Source organism: Elephas maximus, chromosome 25, assembly GCF_024166365.1.
Source record: "Elephas maximus indicus isolate mEleMax1 chromosome 25, mEleMax1 primary haplotype, whole genome shotgun sequence".
NCBI lineage: Eukaryota > Metazoa > Chordata > Mammalia > Proboscidea > Elephantidae > Elephas > Elephas maximus.
In genome coordinates, this window is record NC_064843.1 from 37495179 (window position 1) to 37519648 (window position 24470).

The 24470-nt window shown below is 49.2% G+C and overlaps 2 protein-coding genes across 4 annotated transcripts in view; one reads left to right on the forward strand and one right to left on the reverse strand.

Moving 5' to 3' along the window:
- Positions 1–13547: 13547 nt before the first annotated feature.
- Positions 13548–21056, forward strand: PDRG1 (p53 and DNA damage regulated 1). Of its 3 annotated transcripts, none has more exons than XM_049869799.1 (5): positions 13548–13716; positions 15556–15631; positions 16924–16998; positions 18956–19036; positions 20360–21051. In XM_049869799.1, exons 1-5 carry the CDS (start codon positions 13630–13632, stop codon positions 20464–20466), a joined length of 426 nt encoding a protein of 141 aa, XP_049725756.1. In that variant the 5' UTR covers positions 13548–13629; the 3' UTR covers positions 20467–21051. The 3 variants fall into 3 exon arrangements, with proteins under 3 accessions (XP_049725756.1, XP_049725757.1, XP_049725758.1); XM_049869800.1 differs by having other exon boundaries at positions 19684–20453; XM_049869801.1 differs by lacking the exon at positions 16924–16998 and having other exon boundaries at positions 20360–21056.
- Positions 21057–22956: 1900 nt separating this feature from the next.
- TTLL9 (tubulin tyrosine ligase like 9) overlaps positions 22957–24470 on the reverse strand; it is a 54491-nt gene continuing 52977 nt past the window's right edge. Inside the window, exon 15 of the mRNA XM_049869779.1 lies at positions 22957–23206. Within this exon, the coding sequence (XP_049725736.1) occupies positions 23130–23206 (77 nt within the window). The 3' untranslated portion in view covers positions 22957–23129. The remainder of the gene's footprint in view (positions 23207–24470) is intronic.

Sequence of the window (24470 nt, forward strand, 5' to 3'; positions counted from 1 at the left end):
ACAATTTACTTATTTTCTACCCCACCAAATCACCAGTGCCCAGCGTGGTGCCTGGCACTCAGATGTTTTATAAAAATCGTTTAATGAATGAACAATCAACGCTACCAAATAGACTCCAGCATTCTCCTCATATTATAAACAAGGTAACTGATTCAGACAAGGGCAGTGACTTATAGAATTATCAAGTCCTTCCATGTACAGCAGCTGTGCTAAGTACTTTAGTAATATGACTACATGTTATCCTCAAACAAGTCATTTTTTGGGGAGTTAACTGAGACTCAGGGAGGTGCTGTTATTTTCCAAGACCGTTATTTAGGAGGAAACCCTGGTGGCGTAGTGGTTAAGTGGTACAGCTGCTAACCAAGAGGTCGGCAGTTTAAATCCACCAGGTGCTCCTTGGAAACTCTATGGGGCAGTTCTACTCTATCCTATAGGGTTGGTATGAGCCTGACTCGACGGCGGTGGGTTTGGTTTGCTTTTGGTCTGGTTAGTTAGGAAGCAGCAGAGCTGGCATTCGAACCTAGTCTTCCAGGCTAGAGTTCAGGCAACTGGGGCAAGTGACAGAAAGGAAAGCTTTGATGGGGGATTTGAAGTGTAGTTTGGAGTGACCCACCTGTCAGGGGTGCTGTCGAGGGGACTTTGCCCTGAGGGAGTTTTGACTGGTGTGTTCTGAGTAGCCTTCAATTTCAGGGCTTTTAACTAGGACCAGTAGGGGAGAACAGGGGTGATGTTCCAGTGGGGAGGGGCAGCTTGGACAAAGGCTCTGCCATGAGATGAGCCAGGCATATTCCATGGCTAATAAGAGGCTAGTGGAGAGGGAAGGTGAACCATGGCTGGTCAGAGCTGGACAGGCCCTTTGATATCTCATTCAGTTCCTGGAATCCCTATCTCATTTTATAGAAGGGGACCCTGAGGCCCAGAGAGAAGTCCCATAGCTAGCAAGTAACAGACACAAATCTAGGAGACAGCCCTTGCCCTAGTCGCCAAGGTCTTGGTGTCTGGGCTTTGCTGGAAATCACCCTAAGGAACAGTCATTATCACCTGGAATTTCTTTCCTTATTTACTTTTGTTTCCTCCAAAAGAAGACAGGAAGAAAAGTGACCTCTCAGGCTCAAAGGAGGGGATGGAATAATACCCCTGGTTCACCCAGAGATCCTGATGAGGGCCCAGTCTATGCATACTGAACCCTCTGCTTCGACTAGTTCTTAATAATATCCCTTTACTTTCTACTGCGTATCTGGTGCAAACTATGCACAAGATAATTGATAAAGCATTGTTTATAACAGCAAAATATTAAGCAGGACCTAGATGCTCAGCAGTAGGGAGCTGGCTAAACAAATCATGGAATTCCCTGGCAATGGACTGGCATGTAACCGTATAAGAGACCATGAGACTCTCTGTGTCCTAACATAGGAAGGCCTCCCTGGGGAAAAGCGAGGGACAGAACAAGGGATGAAAGGGGGGGGTGAATAATAATCTATATTTTTATCTGTTTGTATATGCATAAAGATACCAGAAGTTTGCTTTAAAAAATTCGACAAGATTACTGAAGGGATCAGTAGGTAGAAGGGGGACAAGGATGGGAGGGAGACTTCATTATATGCTTTTTTGGAATCCTGCGAATGTATTAGCTACTAATAAAATAAAATAATAATCAGGCAGCTACCACTCAGCTGCAGCTGAATGTAGTCGTGTAGGAACTAGGGACCAGTATGGTCAGATTTTCTCATTTTTTAAGAGAAGCCAGAAATTTGGATTTTAATGTAGAATCTCATGATTTTAAAACATTGGCTTCAATATTTCTCAAATGCTTTTCAGGGCAAGTAAATAGGTCAGTGGGTCAGACATAGCCCGAGGGCCGCCAGTTTTCAGCCTCAGCTTTGGTAGTTTCCTCCACCCAGGGCTAGAGTTCTCAGCACCCCCAGGCTTGGCCCCATCTGGGCAGCTGCAGGAAAGAAAAGTGCCTTGCCCTGCTCCTCTCCTGGAACCCTCCAACCCCTGCCCCTTGGGGCTGTGACATTTGGGGCTTTTAACTCAAGATCTGGAAGGCTGAGAGGGGTTATGAACTCTCAGATAATTCCCTCCCCTGGGGTCCTGAAGGCATCAAGGCCCAGCTGCCTCCTACTGCCCACCCATCTGTCCCTGGGAGGTGGGGGCAGGAGTGGGGCCGGTGGTGTGGGGGCAGGCAGGAGTCCCCGCTCTGAGTCTCAGATCACTGGGCTCTGTTCAGACCCAGAATCCAAGAGGAGAAACCTAGAGATTATACAAAAAGAAAAATAGGGGCTGGGCCAAACTTAGTGTGTGCTGAGGTAATTCACCCAATCACCAAATGCCAGAGCTGGAGAGGACATAAGGAACCTTCTCATCCAACCCCTTCACTGTGTAGATCGGGAGACCAGCCTCTGCACCCCACCACACTGCCCCAGGCCAAGGCCCTGTCACCTCTCACCTTGATGAGTGCATCAGCTTCCTCACGGGGCTCCCGGCAGCCCCCTTCCACCTCCTCAACTTCCATTTCCACCTCAGCCAGAGAAAAAAAAAAGGGAAATCTGATCAAGCCCATGCCTGCTCAGAAACTTCTAACCACTTCCTAACTCTGAACCAAAGTCCTTGGCCCTGACTATACTTCTGCCCATCTCTCCAACCTCACCTACCTTCTTTCCTTTGCTCATTCTATTCCAGCCACATTGGTCCTTGCTGTTCCTCAAACACACTCACCTGCTTCCTCCCACCGAGCACTGTCTCTGCTGTTCTCCCCACTGTCCATAGGTTCCCTCTTTTTCTTCTCTATGTTGCCACTTCAGAGGGGATCCCTGATCATTTCCCCCTGACTGCGTCTATCTCCTCACCTGCTTTATTTTGTATTCATAGCATTTTTCACGACCTGACATTATAACACGTTTTTTGGTTTATTGTCGAGCATGTGAGCTCTGTGAAGGCAGAAGTCGTGCTCATATTGCTCATCTCTGTACCTCAGCACTTAGGGAGGCTGGCACACAGCAGATGCTCAGTGATCCCAAGGCAGCTCTGACAGGAAAGGACACAGGCCTACAGTTTAGGGGACAGCCAGGCCTCACTCTGCCATTATCTGCTTGGGTCACCTTGAGGAAATCATCTTACCTCTCCAGGCCTCAGTTTCCACGTTTGGTAAACAAGGGAGTCATTAGGACACCTTCCAACACAACAATTCTGGGGAGTCTTCTCTGTTCTGATGTCTGTCTTCCCTATAGAATCTGAAAGTCCTTTAAACAAACATAATTGTGTTTGTTATTTGTTTATTGAATAGTTATGTATTCACATGATACAAAGGAAACACATTGAAAAGTGTCTCTCCTACTTGGTCCTCCAGCCACCCAATTCCCCTTCCCACAATGGTATCAGTTTCTTTTCTGTCTATCTGTCTTCCATGAATTGAATTGTGTCCCCCAAAAAGATACGTTGAAGTTCTAATCCCTGTGCCTGTGAATTTGACGCTGACCTGTTTGGAAATAGGGTCTTCGAAGATGTTATCAGTTAGGTTAACATGAAGTCACACCGGGGTTAGGTAGATCCTAATCCTCCTTGACTAGTGTCCTTATGAAAAAGGAGAAAATACACAGAGAGAGCAAGACACAGGAAGGACACCATGAGATGCCGCAGCTCCTAGCCAAGGAATGTCTGGAGCTACCAGAAGCAGTGAGATGAGCATGGAACAGATTCCTCCCCCTGCAAACTCAGAAGGAATCAATAAGGCCAGCACCCTGATCTTGGACTCCCAGCTTCCGGAACTGTGAGACAATGAATTTCTGTTCTTATAAGCCACCCAGTTTGTGGTATTTCGTTCGAGCAGCCCTAGGAGACCAATACACTATCTATATCTATATTCCCACCACCATTTTTAAAGAAATGATAGCTTACTCACACACAGTTCTGTATCTTGCCTTTTTTCCATATAACAATGTTTTTGGAGGTTGCTCTGTACTGGTACAGAGAGAGCATCTCATTCTTTTCCATGGCGTCATAGCATTCCCTTGCATGGATGTAGCATAATTTACTTCACCAGTCCCCCAAATGATGGGCAGTTAGGTTGTCTCCAGCCTGTTACAACAACGCATCAGTGAATAACTTTGTGGACACACCATTTTGATATCTGTGGAATAAATTCCCAGCAACAGACTTGCTGATTGAACAGTACGTATGTTTATAATTTTGATAAATGCCTTCCATGCAGAGTATACCAATTTATTCTCCCTGTGCCAGCACTGGGGCCCTGGTAGTGCAGCGGTTAAGAGTTCAGGCTGCTAACCGAAAGGTCAGCCGTTTGAATCCGCCAGTTGCTCCTGGGAAGCCTTATGGGGCAGTTTTATTCTGTCCTGTAGGGTTGCTATGAGTCGGAGTCGACTCAACAGCAACAGGCCTTTGGACACCAGGATTGAGTGAAAGTGCTTGTAAAAGGCCTTTTCAAATGTACTGCAAAAAGCCCGCAAGACACCTTCTTTTTTTTTTTTTTTTTTTACAGACAGGTAAATCACTCCCCTTGCTAAGTTTCAGCTTCCTCTTCAGTAAAATGGGTATCCTGTTTCATATGGTGGTGATGAGGAGCAAATGAAATGGTGCAGGGAAAGTGCTCAGCACAGGTCCTGGCACATAGTAGGGCCTCTGTAAAGGCTGGCCATTCCTCCTCTGCTTAATGTCATTATCCATCCCCAGCTGAGCTCTGCGGCAACAGGGACTTTGTCTTGTTCACTGCTATAGCACAGCCCCTGGCTAATGGTAGGTGACCAAAAATATTCATTGAGTGAATGAGTCCACTTTCCAACTTCACTCTGCCCACTAGGTCCTCCATTATGACCTAGCTTCTGCCCACTCGTTCAGTCTCATCTCCTACCGCTTCCTCCCCTTCACCTTGGGCTACAGCCATACTCCTCCTCCAGGTTCCCTCTGGCCCAGACACATTTGTGCTTGCTGTTTCCTCTGCCTGAAACCTTTCTCTGCTCCACTCCTACCCATAGCTTCCCCATTTGCTTAGTTTATTTCTACTCATCCTTATATCTCAGCTTAAATGTCACTTTCTCAAGAAGGCCTCCTTCACCCCACGCCTTGACTTAGGTTAGAACTCTCTATATATAATCTCTTTGGACTCTGAGCTTTTTGTTCAAGCCTTATCACAATTAGGAATGGTATGTGCATCAGTGTCAGTCTCTTTCTTCAGCCTAAAAGCCCTTGAGGCCCAAGACTGGGCCTGTCCTGCTTACTGCTGTGTTCCCAGGGCCTGGCATAGTATAAGCCCATAAACCAGTTGTTGTTGAGTCAATTCTGACTCATGGTGACACCATGTGTGTCAGAGTAGAACTGTGCTCCATAGGGTTTTCAATGGCTGATTTTTTGGGAAGTAGTTTGCTAGGTCTTTCTTCTGAGGCACCTCTAGATGAACCTGAACCTCCAACCTTTCAGTTGGTAGCTAAGCACATTAACCATTCGCATCACCCAGGGATTCCAGGCATAGTATATGTACTCAATAACAGTTGCCTTGAGTGAATGAGTGAGCACCAACACCATCTTACAGATAGGGTAACGGAGGATCAGAGAACCCACTGTTGTCAAGTTGATTCTGGCTCATAGTGACCCTATAGGACAGAATAGGGCTGCCCCATAGGGTTCCCAAGGAGCAGCTGGTGGATTCGAACTGACGGCCTTTTGGTTAGCAGTCAAGCTCTTTACCGCTGTGCCACCAGGGCTCTGAGGCTCAGAGAGGAAAAGGAAATCAGTGGCAGAGTTGGTATAATAACTCTGGAGTCTTGACTTCATGTTGCATCCTCATTACAGTAGAATGAGAGATTCTGGCTGGTAAATGGAGGCAGGGGAGAAAGAAAGAAAGAGACATTGGCCCCTTAATTTCCTCCAAGGCATGATTAGGTTAGGACCTCACTCAGTCATTCAACATGTCTCTCTTGAGCACCTCTGAGGGTCCTGGGCACCCAAGGGGAAGCCTACAGAGGCCCTGGCCTCAGTGGACTCCCACTCCAGTTAGAGAGCCAGATCCAAGAACAAAAGGTCTAGTCCAAAACAAAAAAGTGATGCAAGTCCCTCTGGGAGACCTGAGGGATCACCTTCCTGAGGCGCCAAGAGGAGGCCCCTTTAGGAGGAGGGCTTTAAGAGAAGAGTAAATATTGAACAAGTAGAGAAGGAAAGCAAAGACTTTCAGGTAGGAGGCACAGCCTGAGCAAAGACAGGGAGGTGGGAAAGTTAGAGTGTGCTTGGGAACTAGGGCTCAAGAAGAGTGGAGGAAGGTGAGGCGGGAAAGGAAGTTTAACTCATGGACAAATACAAGGAAGCGTGTCTCCAGGGGATCAGTGCAGCACCCCTTATAGTCCTCAAAAACCACCTACATGTCCATCTGTAGAAGAATGGTTCAATAAATATGGTATTTGCAATCACCACACTGCAAGCCTTAGCAAGGTGGACCGTGCCCAGTGTTGGTGAGGATGTGGGGCCCTTGTGCATCCCTAGTAGGAAGGTAAATGGCTACAGCAATCTGGAGAGGGATGTGGCAGCATTTAGCAAAAAGAAATGTGTTCATGCCCCATCACAAGGCAACACCACCTTAGGATGTTCAGTGTGGCACTGTGTGTGTTGGCAGGGAGAGAAAGGCAACTCATGTCCATATCCAAGGGAATGGATAAGTGAAATGCGGTGGAAGCAACTCTGGAGCAGCCGGGAGCAAGGAACTAAAGGTACATAGACCTATACATAGCACTACTTGGATAGAGCTAAGAAACATTGAGACGAGCAAAAAATAGTAGGAAATGAACTTGACTTACAGTACAATAATATTTCCATGGATTAAGAACACATACCCATTTCATCTATATCTATTAAAACTGAACATACCCAGCAATTCCACTCCTAGGTATACACACAGCAGGCATGCATAACATATGTGCACTCAAAGACACATACATGAATGCTCATATCTGCACTATTTGTCCTAGCCCCAAGCTGGAAACCACCACGTATCCACCAATGGTAGAATGGATTAATTGTGGTATAGCCATAAACAATCTATAAATACACAAAACACTGTAGGTGAATCTCATGAACAAAATGCTGAGAAGTCAGGCACAAAACAGTACATTATGTGTGATTACATTGGTAAGAAGTTCAAAAACAGGCAAAACGGATCTATGATGTGAGAATTTAAGAGCGCGGTTACCCTTGGTAGCTTCTGGCAGGTGCTCTAGGGGGTCTTCTGGGGTGCTGCTAATGTTTTGTTGCTTCATCTGAGGCTGGTTACATGGGTGTGTTCACTTTTTAAAAGTTCATGAGCTGTACACTTAGGATTGGTGAATTCTTCTTTATATGTGTTATACAGCAATAAAAATTTAAATAGCATGTAACACGCATAAAGCAACCCTATGCATTTTGCAAGAAATTCAAACATTTAAGAGCATCTATTTTTTTAAATAGTAGAGAGGGTGCCACAGAGGTCAGAATTGAGTGAGGATGAAGGGAAAAGGAGAAAACAGTATAGACAAGAGAAGGAACGTGCACAGACTAAATCCTGACCACGTGCTAAAAGTTGAGAGGTAGGATTAACTCAAGCCTCTCCACTGTAGTGCATGAAAAAGAAATGTAAAATTTAATTTAGCAAACTAGATGAAAACATAAAATTCAATTTAGGAAACTAGATAAAAAAATGAACTATTGCGCTTATACACTATAGAATATTTTGCAGCTGTGAGAAAATAGGAATGAGAGCTAAATATATCCACCAAAGATGCCCAGAAGAAAAGCTGCAGAAGAATACACTTGTGTACGATGGCTTCCATCACAACTTTCTATCCTGCTGCACACAAAATAAAAACCAAACCCATTGCTGTTGAGTTGATTCCGACTCATAGCGAACCCACATGTTACAGAGTAGAGTTGCTCCATAGGGTTTTCTTGGCTGTAATCTTTATGGAAGCAGATCGCCAGGCCTTTCTTCTGAGGTGTCACTGGGTACGGGTTCGAACCGCCAATCTTTAGGCTAGTAGTGGAGTGCAAACCATTTGCACCATTTTCTCTGGGTTTGCAGCTATATCTTTAAATGAATATCACAGTTCTGAAAAGGCACACCCAGATTGGGACTCTGGAGAGAACTGGGGTGGGGGAAGGAGTGTCATAAAGGAGCTTTAGTCTTCTCTCTGATGTTTTCATTTTCAATGAGAAGAATCTATTTGTGGAATTTAAAATGAATGAATTTAGTATTAAAGGTAGTATTAAAGACCCGCTCAGGGAGGCCTGGAATGTTCTGGGCTTGCCCTCTCTTTGAGGTCACTGAAGATTTTTCAAGTGAAGCCACGAGGCCATCTGTTGCCGGTGGAAATCGAGGTGTGGGGGGTTGGGAGACATGTCCCCACCTGGCGTCCCCATCTGGACGTGTGACCTTTCCGGGCCTTGATGTCCTCATCTGCCCAATGGGAATCTGATTTCTGCCTTACCCAGGGAGGTGGGAGGATGAAGTGAGGACGAGAAGAGAAGCGCATGAATATAAGGGATTATTCTCTGGGTTGGGGGAGGAGAGGGTGTGGAGGCCTCCTCCCCACCTGCCAAGCCCACTGGGTGCAAAGGAAGCGAGGGAGAAACCGGAGACCACCCAGGCTAGCACACAGCCCATCTGCTGTACGGAGCACATTGTCAGCTCTTGGGAGGTATGGCCTGGACTATCGGCAGGCCAAAGCCGTGGGGCAACCACCCACGCTGCCTGGAGGATCGGGTAGGGAGCTAGCTTCACTCCACGCTCTCTCAGTCCCGGGCAGCCAGAGCCGCGTCATCTCTCCGAGTCTCCATCATTGCCCCATGCCCACACAGCCAGAGCACTGTGCTACCCTTGCCTCTTTTAGTCCATCCTACAACCACAGCCCTGGGACTCCCTGAGTGGTGCAAATGATTAATACGATCAGCTGCAAACCGAAAGACTGGCAGTTCAATCCACCCAGAGTCACCTCAGGAGAAAGGCCTGGCAATCTACTTCTGAAAATCAGCCAGTGAAAACCCTATGGATCCAGACAGTCAGATGCCATTGTACATGAGCTGGGGGTTGACTTGACAACAGCTATCAACGCTGTTACAGCCAGGGGAGCCTTTAGTGAGGTTAACCCAATCACGTCCTGTGCTTGCTCAGAACCGTCCAGTGGCTTCTCACTGATTGGAAAACCAAATCCAATCCCTTCATCTTGGCTGACAAGGCCTGGCATGACCTGCCACTCTCACTTCCACCTCCAGCATAGGGGTCAAGAGCCTGCCTGAGGAATAAACAGCATTGGTTAGAATTCTGGCTCTTTTGCTCATTCATTCATTTAAAAATGTTTAGTAAGCACCTACTACAGACCAGGCACTGTTCTAGGCATCTGGGATACATCAGTGAAAAAATGAGACAAAGATTTTTGCCCTCATAGGGTCTCTATGAGTTGGAATTGGCTTGATGGCAATGGGCTTGGTTTGTTTTTGGGGGGTTTCCTTTCGTAAAGGGAGATTAACAGTAAACACAGTAAGTAAGTAAATTGTATAGTATGTTGTTGTTGTTAGCTGCCATCTGGTCACCTCCTGACTCATGGCAGCCCCGTGTACAATGGAACAAAATCCTGTCCAGTCCCGCCCTGCTGGGGTCATCCCCATGATCAGTTTTGGGTTGGGTCATTGTGATCTACAGGATTTTCATTGGCTGATTTTTGAAAGTAGATCTCCAGGCCTTTCTTCCTGGTCCATTTAGTCTGGAAGTTCCACTGGGGCTTACTTAGCATCTGTTATGGATTCAATTATGTCCCCCCAAAATATGTGTTGGAATCCTAACTCCTATACCTGTGGGTGTAATCCCATCTGGGAACAGAGTTTTCTTTGTTGGGTTAATGAGACCGTCTCAGTGAAGAGTGTATCTTAGACCTATTCACTTTTGAGATATAAGAAGAGCATATTAAGCAAAGAGAGGCAAGCACAAACGGAGGGGGAGATATATGCTGTGTGGACATCACCAAGAAATCAGGGAATGCCAGGTCTACAGGAACTGAGAGATCTTTCCCCAGAGCTGAGAGAGAGAGAAAGCCTTCCCCTAGAGCCGGTGCCCTGGATTCAGACTTCCAGCCTCCTAAACTGTGAGCAAATAAATGTCTGTTCTTGCCAACTACCTACCTGTGGTATTTCTGTTACAGCAGCACTAGGGGGCTAAGACAGCATCATAGCAACACACACACAAGCCTCCACTGACAGCCGGTGGTGGCTGAGCCTGAAGGTGATAAAGGCTGTAGAAAACAGAAAAAGCAGAGCGGAGGAGGGTATCCTACGTGCTGGGTGGGGCCGGGCTGCATTTTTACACAGGGTGGTCAGAGTGGGCCTCACTGAGCAGGTGACATTTGAGCAAAGAGGTAGGAGAGTGGCCCACAGAGATACTAGCGGAAAGCTCAGGGAGAGGGAGCGGCGGTACCAATGTCCTCAGGTGGGGCCGTGCCTGGCCCATTGAGGAACAGCAAGGAGGTAGGAGATGCCTCAGAGAGTTGGTGAGAAGGCCAGGGCAGGTCCCGTAGGGCCTTGTGGACCTCCTCGAGGAGTGTGGTTTTTCCTGAGTGGAGAGTTTGGATCAGTGAAGGAGTAGGGAGGTAGGGCAGGGGAGAGTGGGAAGCCGAGCAGGGTTGGGACCTCAGGAGTTGTGTGGAGGGCAGCATCTGCCTGACATCACCCCTTCTGCAAGGAGGGTGGGCTCTCATGCCCCTGAAATGATAGTTAACAGTTTGGGGGTAGGGCAAAGTCCCTCCAATAGGCTCCATTAGCCCGAGGACAGTCCTCCCCAAGGAGACATGTAGGTGCTGGTCACTGAATGCATCTGGGGGCAAGGGGTGTACAGAAATGTAAAAAGAAGCCCAAGAGCGGTGGGGGAGCATTGCTTTTGTTGGCTCCAGTCCCTTAACACTACAGCCCCAGCAGCTGCTCCTCTCTGGGCCTGGTGGGGTAGCCAGGGATGGGGGCATGCCCCAGTGTGGTCAGGTAGGGTTTTTCTGGTTAGAAAAACACCCTACCCAGTGCCTGACTCCCTTCTGCAACATCCTGACCATGTGGCCCCAGCCTCGACTTACATACCTCCTGAGATAAGGAACCGATTACCCTTGAATTGTTCAAATTCTAGAAAGTCCTGCCTCATGTTGAGTTCACTCATTCATTCCATGAATGTTAACTGAGCACCTACCATCGGCCAGGACTGTTGTAGGCTCTGGAGATACAGCCATGAACAAGACAGACAAGGCTCCACCCTGCAGAGCTCATGTCTGGAGAGCGAGATGGCTAGAGGAAAAAGATGGCGTGTTAAGTACAGACTTGGGGCAGGGGGCCCAGGAAGCTGTGAGGGCCCTTGGCCCTTGGGAGGGGTGACACCAATCTGAGAAGTAGTTGTGTAGGTTCAACATATGGGAGAAAACTAATCCAGGGTGATGGAGGATGGTGTGCAAAGGTCCTGGGGATCTGACCATTGCTCACCACCCCCCTGGTCCAGCAGCCATCCTCTCTCTCTGGAAATCAATAAATATTTGTGTAATAAATGGTTCTGAAATATAAGTGATCTTCCAGCTCTGACCATCTGGAAGTCTTGGATATTACACCCCTCTCCAACCCTTCTAGGGGCCTGGGGTGCCCTCTAAGTGCCAGTCACAGCCAAGAAGCAGCCAGCATGGGAGCCTCCCCCAACCTCTCCCACTCCAGGCCTATCTGGTAGGGGTCAGGGGTCAGCCTGGTTCCACCCTCCTTGGACCCCAAGGTGGGGAGACCCAGTCCTGAGATCCAGGTCCCAGGGATGCCTTGTGAACCCCGTTTTTCCTTTGACAAATGTGTCTCTTTCCTTCACAGGGCCTTTGTCTGTGTTTCTGAACCAGAAGGTGTTTACACAAAACATCCTGGGTTTGGCGAGAAATTCACCCTCAGTGAGGAATCCTTCATGAATCTCTCTCCTTCCCCACACCAGGCAGCTGCAGGGAAAATTAGCCCTGTCTCTGGTCATTGAAGGCAGCCAAAGGCCAGGCAAAGAGGGTGTGCTGCTGGCACCACACTTTGGGGAAGGGTGTTTTTCAGCAACCAGAGGCAGTTTTGGTATGGAGAACTGAGCAATTCAGACCCACTTTTGCTCCTGACTTGCTGTGTGACAAGCCACTGCCCTTCTCCTGGCCTCAGTCTTCAGCTGTAAAATGGGGCAATAATAACCGCATCTGTACAAAGGTTGCTATGGGGTGTGAAAGGGCTTAGTTACAAGGGGTCAAAAAGGGGAAACAAATAGCTGGAATTGGGGCAGCAGGAGGTCCATAATCTAGTATCAGGTCTGCTGTTGATTTTTCCAAGTCCTCCCCTCTCTCTGAGTCTCAGTTTTCCAGCTGTACAATGAGGGGCTGGACATGAAGATTTCTAAGGAACCCTCTGGTTCTGACGGGGAGCTACTTCCCATCTGTCCAGCTCCTCTGGGAAGTTCTCCCGAATCCTACGGCATATATCAAGTCCTTTTCCAGCACTCCCAGAACTTCTTTTCTGAGCTGGTACTTCATTGCTCACTGCCCATAGTTTCCCAACCGTTCCTTGGGTTTAGTTAGGGCAACCCCTCCAGGCATTGGGCCCAATGCAGGGGCTCAATGAACACTGGGCAAACTGAATTAAAACCGATTTCTTTCTCCTTCCTGTCCTATGGACGTCGTTTATTCATTCTCATTTTATACACTGGAAACTGAAGGTGCCAGAGGTTAAATATAAGCACACCACCACACAGGCCTCCTTGAAGTTCCTCAAACAGGCGAAGAATGGTTTCCATGTGTCCAAAGCCCTTTTCACTACTTGCCATAAGCCAGTAAAAAACAAAACAACAACAACAAACAGTTCCCATGGAGTCAACTAAGACTCGTGGCTACTCCATGTGCGTCAGAATAGAACTGTGATCCATAGGGTTTTCGATGGCTGATTTTTTGGAAACAGATAGCCAAGCCCTTCCTCCAAAGCACCCGCCTCTGGGTGGACTCCAACCTCCAACCTTTCAGTTTGCAGCTGAGCATGCTAACCGTTTGCACCACCCAGGGACTCCCTACCTACCATAAAAAACAAACAAGTTGCCCTCGAGTCGATTCCGACTCATAGCGACCCTGTAGGACAGAGTAGAACTGCCCCATAGGTTTTCCAAGCAGCGACTGGTGTATTTGAACAGCTGACGTTTTGGTTAGCAGCCATAACTCTTAACCACTACACCACCAGGATTTCCTCTAGTATATAATTATTTGTTTTGTCATTAATTGTTGATGTTTCTCACTAGGACAAAGTTCCACGAGGGTAGGGACTTTGCTTTGTTCACTGCTGAATCCTCAGCATTTAAAACTGCCTGGCACATACTAAATGCTAAAGAAATACCAGACCTGGAAAAGCAGAGCAGAGCTGCGGATGTGCTCTCTGGCCCTCCAGGGGGCGCTCCAGCCACTCCCCCAAAGCTAGATCCCACCCCTGAGTCCGGCAGACGTCCGTGCGTAGACGCCTGCGCACCGCCGTTCTTTCAATTGCGCCTGCGCGCCGGAAGCGCTGTCAAAGCTGCGCGTGCGCGGGCTCAGCCGGCGTGGAGCCGGAGGTGGGTTAGCGGCCAAGCGGGGGCTGGCGGGGACCATGCTGTCACCGGAGGCAGAGCGGGTCCTGCGGTACCTGGTGGAGGTGGAGGAGCTCGCCGAGGAGGTGTTGTCGACCAAGCGGCAGGTGGGAGGTGCTGCTGCCGCTCCCGGGCTGGCGGTTGGGGCCTGGCGGCTGGGGCCTGGCGGCGAGGCGGTAGGGAAGTGCGGGGTCCGGAATGCGGCTCCGCACAGATGCGCAGTGTATTGACCTGGCCTGATGATGATGGTTGGGCAGCTCCGAGACGACAGACTTCGAGGGCGGTTGTGGGATAACGTGGGTCAAACGCTTAGCACAGCGCTTGCGCGTCACTCATTTATTCTGCGGGTACTTAGTGAGCAGTGTTTGGTTCCGTTGTACGGGGCGTCGCTGAGTCGGAACCTACTCGACCCTACCTAACAACAACGACAACTATGTGCTAGGCGTTCCCTCTCTCCGTGCCTCCCGATCTCCTACATTACCCATTCCAGGCGGTTTCCCGGAATCACCTTTCTAAAAGTTCATTTGCGGGGTCCCCTCGTTGATGGGTGCACCGCAGCTGTCAAGGTCCTGAGAGACGAAGAGTTACAGAAGAGAAGCCTGAGAGGCCTTGTGATTGGGAGGAGGGGGGCCTGGCCATGGAGAGTCTTGTAGACCCACATAGGGAATTTGGGTCTGCTTCTCTTTTAAATGCCAAGTCGTTGAAGGGATGTCATGGAGGAGTGTGAAGTAATTGGATTTTCGTTTTAAAAGAATTTTTCTGGCTGCTGTCTGGAGCATAGATATAGAGGGGCAATGGTGGAGGCAGGAAGATGACAAGGGGCCATTGCCATGGTTCAGGCTAGCGATGAGTTTGGATCAGAGACATGGAGAGAAGTGAATGGGTCAGAAATATATTTTGGAGATGGACTGACTCAGGAGGAGGTGATAATGGTTACATATAGGGCTGAGGGATGGGGAGAAGTCAAGAATGTCTTATAGTAAATGGAAGTGAAACAACTAGAACAGAAATAACAAGAACTTTGACACAACGTGAAAAATGTAAGCAAAGTCACTGATCGTTATATTTAGAAACTGGAATGGGAAGGAGTTTTACTGTGTATATATTCACAAAAAAAAATGACTTATGACTTTGTCTCCTCTCCATTTAAAATGACTGGGTGGTGGGCGGGGCATTTACTGAGAAGCGGGTGGCTTGGGAAAGGGCCTATTAAGTGAAAAACTGCACCGACATATGGTGGTCGATAATAGTAATAGCAGTTAAAGTTATTGTGTGTCAGGCACAGTGCTACCTCATTTCGTTGGTGGCTTAGTAACCTAGGAGGTATGTACTGTTCTTTTCCCCATTTTTCAGAGGAGGAAACAGAGGTGAAGTCACACAGCTAGTAAGGGACAGCGGTATTCAAGCCCAGGTGCTTGGGTTCCAGAGCCAGCACGCAAGCAGTACACTGTATTGCCCCCTCACTTCCTTAGTAGCTATTAGGTTGTTACTACCCTCTCACTGCCCCTACCCCTGCTGTTCAGTCTAGTATTTTGAGTTTTTTGTGATACTAACTCAAAATCAGCTGAAGGAGCTTGTCCAAAACTAGAGATTCTTAGGCCTGCTCAGTCACAGTGTCTAGGGGGGAAGTTTGGGAATCTGCCTTTTAAACATGCTCCCCTGGTGATTCTGATATGCCCTATGCTCCAGTAGCTAAGACAAATTAGCCATTTAGCCTGCAAACATTTTCTAGCACCTTCTCAGGGGGACAATCCTTGCACAAAACATTGTCTTCAAAGACCTGAAAGGTGAGTAGGAGAAGAAACACATTCACAGGCCAGTTTAAGCAGGCCGTTGAAAGAAACCTAGGAATGATGTCTTACTATTTTCCCAGCCCCTGTTTTATTGGAAGGTGACAAGCTGGGGCAGGAGGTAGCTGAGTTCCCACCTGTCCCTTTGCTTTTCAGATTGTGGACCTGGACACCAAACGGAATCAGAACCGAGAGGCCCTGAGAGCCCTGCAGAAGGATCTCAGCCTCTCTGGTAAGTTGAGATTTCCTCACTGTGGCCCTAGAGGCCTGTTTGGTTTTCCTTCTGCGGCCCTCGCTTTGTCCTTGGTAGAGACCAGGCCGGAGGCCACAGGTATATGACTGTCAGCCTCATAGGGAATTCAGACAGCCTGCAGGGATGGGGGGAGACCCTGGTGGCATAGTGGTTAAGTGCTACTGCTGCTAACCAAAAGGTCGGCAGTTTGAATCTGCTTGGCGGCACTCCTTGGAAACTCTATGGGGCAGTTCTACTCTGTCCTATAGGGTTGCTATGAATCGAAATCGACTCGATGGCAACGGGTTTGGTTTTTGGTTTCGGTGGGCATAGGGGGAACTGTTACAGGGCCTGACACAGACTGTAGCCCAGGATCTCAGCTACCTACCTCAGTGACACACCATTACCTCCTGGCTCACTTGGTGATGACAGACAGAGGTGCTGGTGTATATAAAAAATGGCATGGCTTCTGCCCTTCTACTCTAACAGATAAATAAAATAGCATGAAATACATAATTGAGAATTTTGAGAAAGCTAAAGATAGAATTGGACATGAAGCAGGTGTAGGTGTCGAGAATATCCAGGAGGAGGGGGTGGGGACTGTTGAGATGGGGCCGAGTGGCTGTGGCAGAGTAAGCAAGAAGGGAGGGCATGAGATAGGCAGAGGCCAGGCCATAATGAAGGGCTGTGGGGACCAGGGAAAGAAGTTTGAGTTTTGTTTAAAGTTTAGTGGAGAACATAAAACCTTCCAGTTGCTTCTCATTTCACCAGAGGAAAAAGTTCTGCAAGGCCCCCCCATAGTCCAGCCCCCCACGAACTCTCTAACACCATTTCTGCTCTCTTCTGAATTCATTGACTCCAGCCAAATTGGTCTCCTCACTCTTCCTAACACCCCAAGCACACTACTGATGTTTGCTGTTCCTGTTCCCTCTGCCTGCTCCCTGTTCCCCCAGGTGCCTGCAGGGGAAGACACACTCACTTCCTTCGGGTCTACCCGAGAGTCACATAATCAGTGAGGCCTTCCCAGACCAGCTGGTATAAGTGACAAGTCCCTCTCCTGCTTTGGCATCCCCTATCTCTCTTACTCTGCTTAATTTTTCTCTACAGCACTTCTCAGGGTCTGACACATCATGTCTTCACATGTTTATTCTATCTCCTGCACTTTAACATAAGCTGCATGAGGGCAGGAAGTTTGTCTTGTTCTGCTGTATTCTCAGCATCTAAAACGATGTCTGGCAGATAGGAGGTACTCAGAAAATATTTGATGAAGGAATGACCATTTGCCATTTCAGAAGATGTGATGGTTTGCTTCGGGAGTATGTTTATCAAGATGTCTCACCCTCAGACGAAGGAAATGATTGAGAAAGGTAAGGCTTCTGGGGGATTGGTCAGGGACACAACTGCCTCCCACCACATCCCCCCCCCCCCAGCCTGGAGCTGAGGAGACAAGCTCCAGGGAGCTTGGTGAGAGGCAGCTGTGCTACATGGTCAGCCAGTTAAGGCTATTAAACCTAGCCCCACCACTGTGAGTTACTGCCTCAGCTCTAGAAGGGGGATGTATTCCCATAGCAGAGTCGTGACGTTGAGATAAAACAGTATCATGCCCCCCAGCATAGTGGATGTTTATCAGTGAGGAATGATTTGAGTTGCAAATAACAGAAAATCCAACAAATTAAGATTTATGGAAATTGGGTTATTTTCCTCACATAAGAAGTTGTCCAGAGGTGGCAGTCCAGGCCTGGCACAGTTGCCCAGGGTGCCACTTTAGTGTATTCTCATGGTTGTTGTGTCATTATTATAGGCCTTGTGTCCATGTGCCAGGCTGGAGGACAGGCAAAAGGCTTTCTCCAGGTGTGGCCTTGCCTTCTAGTTTGGGAATAAGAGTGTGCCCCCCCACCCCAAGAAACTTAAGCTGACATCTCATTAGCCAAAATTAAGTCACAGGGCCACCATAGCTGCAAGGAGACCTGGGAGAGTGAGCTTTTAGTTTATACCTCCCCTGCAGTAGGCACTGGGTTGAAAATGGAGATTTGGGTGGAGTGAACCTCTAGGGACTGCCACAGCCTGGGCACTCAATGTACGTTACTCAAATCTCCACGACTGTCATCCTAGAAGCTCTTTGGAGAAGCATACAGGCAAAAAGTTTGGCTCTGAATGGTCCTTGGCTGGGAAAGGGCAAATTAAGCATATTTTCTCCTCTCCTCCTTGAAAACATATGGGTCAAGAGGGCCAGCAAGGTTGCTTCAGTCCAAGAAGATAGGGTGTCTCTTACTGTACCTTTGAAACTAAAATTCTAGCAGAGAATCCAGCCTGGAAGAGAGGTTTCCAGCTCTTCTGTTGAATAACTCACACTAACATCATGGTTATAAAATTAAGAGTTGTCCATTCACTTGGGTGGTGGGCTGGAGGCTGTTTGGGTTGAGCTTCCAGAGGGGTTGCTTGACAGGGTTCAGGGTCTGGTCCTCTGTTGGCTCGCAGAGGTGGTCTTGTCACCATGCCCAGTGGGGTTCTGGGGCTAAACAAGTGTATGAAAGACTGGGATTACTCATTTACATGAGAAATGGAACCACTGCCCAAACTGGAAGGCTTTGCTGGTTGGGGCTTCTCCCCATTAGAATGAATGAATGTCCGTGAAGATGACACACTGACTAGTCAGAATGTCCCTCAGGAGTAGGTGGAAGCTCAGCAGGCAGAGTTTTTGGGTGACCTTAGTCATGGCTTCGAGAGCCATCTCTGTCATCATGCCTCCCCTTCTCCAAACGCATGGTCCATTACATTAATGATGACTTTCTCTTTCCATTGTGGTTAATGAGATTAAGCTTGACCATTAGGCTTGAATTAGGTCACGTGTTGAGCTTTTTCTAAAAACCTATCACCTTGACAAACTTAGGTTTTTAAAACTCTTGAGCCACCATTTGCCAGCCATTTCTTAGTGTGAGCCAGGTCTATAGGTACTTGGTTTTGTTCATAAATGTGGGTTTTCTGTATGTTCACTATGGGAGGATGACTCAAAGTCCTGATGTTGCCTTCCCCATCCACTGACCACCCCAAGGGATTTTGCATAATGAGGAAAGGTCAGCGAGCTGGGAGTCAGGAGAGTGGTGTGCCCAGCCATGTCCTGAACTCAGAGTGGTGTTGGATAGGTCACATCCCTTCTCTAGCCTTTAGTTCCTCCTTCAGCTGGTCCAAGGTCTCCTTTTCCTTCCCAAATGCTGAAAGCGCTTATTCTCAAGGGGACGGGAGAGACCTGGCATCCCTTACCCCTCTGAGTCAGTCCGTCTGTGGCATAACCTCATCCCCTGCATCTCTACCTCATCTTTCCAGATCAGGTGCGTCTGGATAGCGAAATAGAGCAACTCCGGAAACAACTTAAACTGAACGTCAGCCGCCTCTTTGAGGCCCAAGGTATTGGCTTGGGGGTGGGAAGTGGGGGCTGGAAACCGGGAGGTTTCACCATCAGCATGGACTTTGAAGGGCAGGGGTGGGAAGCCCCTCAGAGCTGGGCAGTGGCCTGAGCAGCATGTGAGTGGCACTGAAGGTGTGGGCAATGGTTGTCTAAAGCTGCCAAGAGATGGAGATGGACAAGGAGGTTTGTGGGGTCTGATTGCTGTCACAGCTGTTTTTCCAGGCACCAGGAACTGCCTGGGTGATCTCCCAGTACATACCAGGGCACGATATGGGGACAGAGGCAATGTGGGCATCGAGAGAGCTCTGACTGAGAGAACACAAAAGGCCTGAGTTAGGGGAGAAGTCAGGGCCGAATTTCTAGTTAAACCCAAGCACTCCAGATGGGTCACAGATCTGGCAAAAATTCTAGCCGCTTCTGGGCAGCAGAGACATGACTTTGCAGGGTCGTGGTGACCCAGGAGTGGGTGCCACTGTACATCGTCCAGTGCGTTGCAGACTCCGAGGCTCATCCTGTCAGACCTCAAGGCCAGGTGTTTGGCAGCAGTAATGCAGTGCATGCCCCTTCCGTGGGCCTGGCTCCAGATCCAGCAGCAAGTCGGATGGTGGGAGGTCTGACTTGCTGAGGGATTGTCTTCTCCCCCTAGGAAAGCCGGAGCTGAAGGGCTTTAACTTGAACCCCCTCAACCAGGATGAGCTTAAAGCTGTCAAGGTCATCTTAAAAGGATGAAGCTCAAGAACCAAGACGGGGGACCTAAGACCAGTATCCCCTTGGGGCCATGGAGGGCCCAGGACCCTCCCACCTTGAAGCCTGCAAGGATAGGATCTGCCCTGTGAGGGGGACAGGCGTCTGGAGTCTGGCCATGGCTCCTATATGAAGCTTTTCTCTCTAGCGCTTGGCTGCTCTAGAAGGCAGGTGGGAACCTCAGCCTGCAGTGTCTGCTGGGCCTGCGGCCGGACTGGGTGGACACAAGACCCTTTGACAGGCCCTGGCAGCCACCAGTGGGTGGGTGGGGGTGTGAGAATGACTGCAACAGGCAGTTCTCGACAATGGCCTGCTGTTCAGATGGGCTCCGGGAAGGGCGGGGGAAGAGCGAGAGCTTCATTCCAGCGCTCCTCTCAGAGAAGGAGAGCGACACAGTCAAACCACATGTGTAATGGAATCAGAGTAAAACAGGAGACTCCCAGGTGCTTCTGAGCAAAGGACAGAGATCTTGGTGCTTCCTGGTTTACCATGGCCATCTGTGGGGCCGACACACCCATTTCCCTTCTGCTGTCTCTTTGGCCTCCCCTTTTGCCCTTTTTTTTCCTGCTTGTTTCCAGGATGGAGCACAGAGTGGGTGCTGCTTATCAACCCTGGTGGCTGCTCTTTAGTCAGGAAGGCCTTGCAGAGACCTGCACCAGGAATGGACGAGTGGGGCTGCCCCTAACTCACTGCACATAGATGGGATGGCAAGGATGCCCTCCTCTGCCTCTGAGAGTGAGGCCTGCCAGGGCCCTCCCCACTCACAGCTCCCTTTTGCCTTCTGCCGTCTGAGGTCCTATCGTGAATGTGCTGTGAGGGCAGCGCTGTGGCTTTGTACTCATTGAGGGCTCAATAAATACTTGCTAAATGAACAAATAGGCTCGTGTCTACCTCATTCGGTCCTTCTATGAGGGCACACACTGCTCTTAGAAACACCTGTGGAGGAGTGATTCCTGTCTAGATGTGATGCCAGGATTTCTACCAAGAGTCACAAACAGAAATGGACAGGCAGGTAACAACAGGGTGAAGTGGACAGAACGCGGCAGACAACACAGAGTGGTGGGGACTGTGGCAAAGTGGAGGGGGCCCACCTTATAGGTTCCTCCCCCCAACATATACCCGCAGGTATGGCTAGATCTTAGGTTTTTTCCCAAAAGGAGCTAGAAATTTGGATTTTTACATCAAATGTCCTGTCTTTTAAATATTGCCAGCTAATTCAGAAAAGTTTTAAAAACTTGGGTGCAGGCCAAACAAAATACCTCCCGTGAGCCAGATGCAGCCCACAGCTACGACTTTCCATCCTCTTGAGTTTCGTTTGTAGGAGGTATGTGTTTTCTCTGTGACAGCTCTAAAAAGCAGGGAGGTGGAATTGGAAACAGTCCCCAGGGAACTAGGTAAAGGATCCAGCAGCTCCAGACGGAACCCTGTGCCACTGTCATCGAGGATAAGGGGGCTGCTTTGAGGACTGATCTGGAAGCAGCTCCAGACGGTGGGACCCTGTGCCACTGTCATCGAGGATAAGGGGGCTGCTTTGAGCACTGATCTGGAAGCAGCTCCAGGCGGTGGGACCCTGTGCCACTGTCATCGAGGATAAGGGGGCTGCTTTGAGCACTGATCTGGAAGCAGCTCCAGGCGGTGGGACCCTGTGCCACTGTCATCGAGGATAAGGGGGCTGCTTTGAGCACTGATCTGGAAGCAGCTCCAGATGGTGGGACCCTGTGCCACTGTCATCGAGGATAAGGGGGCTGCTTTGAGCACTGATCTGGAAGCAGCTCCAGATGGTGGGACCCTGTGCCACTGTCATCGAGGATAAGGGGGCTGCTCTGAGCACTGATCTGGAAGCAGCTCCAGACGGTGGGACCCTGTGCTACTGTCATCGAGGATAAGGGGGCTGCTCTGAGCACTGATCTGGAAGCAGCTCCAGACAGTGGGACCCTGTGCCACTGTCATCAAGGATAAGGGGGCTGCTCTGAGCACTGATCTGGAAGCAGCTGCAAGGTATAGCGAGAAAAGCAAGGGGCGGAACAGGTGCCTAATAAGCTACCATTTGTGTATAAACACTACTTGGCTCCCTTTGGGCAACCTGCAGGGCTGGGGCCCGAGGGGAGAAGGGAAGACTTGTCACTGTACTTGTAAATTTTAAATCCTAAACTATATGGATATATTGCACATTTTAAAATGTAAATTGAAAGTAGGGAGTTGTGGAATTCAGTTTGGTAGACAATGTCTGGTGTGACTGCCTGGCGCACAGTTTCTCCACCTCTGAGCATTGCCCTGCCTGTCTGGCGGGGTGGATGCTCGGCCAAAGAAGTGTCCATCAGATCCTTTCTCCTGGAAACTTGGAACCTGGAGGCCTGGGGCTGTCTGGGCTTAGCCTCATTCACAGCAATGGAGGAAAGGCCCCCCATGCATCTGAGGCAGCAGGTTCAGAGGACCTCAGCTCTGGTTTTCCGAAGGCCACCTGCTTTACTTCTTGAATTTACCAAGACTCTCTAGTGTTATCCTTCTAAAAACCTTCCTTTTGGGCTTAACCTAGGCAGTCAGATCCTCCCATCTGCAGCTAGAAGAAACTCCCCTGAAGCAGGGAAGGAGTGGTATGGAAAGCTGCTTAGGGTCCCTAGGTCCCCTGTAGGTCTCTAGGCATTTCTGCCTTCCTGATCCTTGCCTTGTCTACCTGAGAAACGGGGATGCTTGGGCCCACTGGTTTTCAGATGGTGAGCGGGGGCCCCCCATGGGTCCCCCTGACATGCAAGGTCTAGGTATTGTAAGGAGGGGAGGGCGTGTTTAGGGCTCAGCCCTCCCCCAGACTCCCAGTAAACACACAATCTAATAACTGCTTGCTTGGCAAACACAAACGTAGATTCCTTAGCCACCAAACCCTTGTTCCTGAAGGATCCTTTCAGCACTGACCTTCTGAGAAATACCCAAGTGTCAGGAGCCAGGAGGACTTGGCTGCAACCCACAGCACCCTGAGCAAGGCCTGGTGCCCAGGGACTCTCCATATGAGGCTTGTGTTCATTTATTAGACGTGATCTCTCTGGAATAGCAGGAATTGCTTCACTTGTCCCCTGTGAGCCTGGATGCCAAGCCAGTCTGTCAAGGTTAAAGCCCATCCAGCCCCAGGGATTGGCCAGCTCCTGGTGCAAAGATGCCCGGGGAGGAGGGTCTGTGCGAAAGGGGAGGTCCAGTCCAAATGGCAAGCAGTGGCTGCTGAGCCAGCAAAGCTACTGCCAGTCCGGAGGGAGGGAGGGAGGCAAATGCCTTGCGGTGTGGCTGTGCTGACACTGGGAGTGGGGAGAGGACTGGTGTGGGGCCTCCCAGGGTCCCTCTCCTCCCGGGGGCTGGGGATTAGCTGGAAGCTTTCTTCTGGCTTTGAAGGGAGCGGAACAGCTGCCTCAGCTGCTTTTTCCGATCATTGATGCAACCTGGAAGGGAAGTGGAGTGTTGGCTGGATGTCTGTCCTTGGTGGGGACAGCACAGGAGAGCTTGGGGCCTGGGCTCCCACTGCCCAGTGGGGGGAGGGGACAGCAGGGACTGTGAGACCACGGGTGGCCTATAGTCTACATCCATGGCCCTTCAAGCGTCAGTTTTCTCATCTGTAAAACACGATCATGACGCCTGTCTTATGGAGGAAATGTAAGGATTCATAGCAATAGCTAACACAGATGGAGGGCTTACCACAAGCTGGGGGTTGCTTTAGGTCCTGAATGTGGATTTAACTCTTTGCATCTTCATACAAATGCTGTGTGGGCACTATTAATAACACATTTACAGAAAAGGAAATAGGCTCAGAGAGGTTAAGTAATTTCCCCAAATCTCACACTAAGTAGTGAACTGGGATTTGAACTCAGGCCCAAGCTCTTAACTACTTCCTCACACTGCCTTTCCTCGCGGTTTTGCTCAGTGAAAATCCATTTAGAGCTATCACAGTACCTGGTACCTGACAGGTGCTCAGTAAACGTTAGCCTTCTTCCCTGTGTGCCAGGCACAATCTGCTAAGAGATGACTCAGACAGAGCTTCCCACAAGTGGCCCCTGGTCTCAGGGAAGCATGCCAGGCAGTCCATGCTGAGAGGCCTACAGGAGCTTCTAAGACATGTCCCAGTATGTCCATGGGTTCCCTGCTTCCTGTCTGCTCTCAGAGCTGGTCATTGAGGCAACTCCATGGTCCATTTAACCTTGTGCCAGCACATTCATGACACTCATGAATGCCAGTTGAAGGAATGAATCCCCATGCCCACAAGTACTGACTGGAGGTGGCACCACGTCTTAGCACATCAAAACCTCATACTGGCCTCCTAGGTACTCACTCACCACCCATCAGGGTTTCGCCGAGCTGAGAGCCATCTTGCGACCATGAGGCAACAATCATGAGCACCAAGGCAATCTGCTAAATGTGGCAGAGCAGAAAGGAAAGAATTGGGTCCCTGGTGGAATCGTGCAGCCACTGTGTTGCCCGTGCCAAGACTTCCTGTGGCCCTAGACAAATGAACCTAACTCGCACCAAACCCTATAAAAGACTGAAAACTTCTTTGCATCAAAAAAGAAAAAGGCGCCTCACACAGAATTTAAAAAGCAAATGACAAACTCAGGAAAATGTCTACAATAAATTTGACAAAGGAGTTATACCCTTAACATATTAATATCCAAAATATAAGTTTAGAAAAAATGTAAACAACCTACAAAAAAT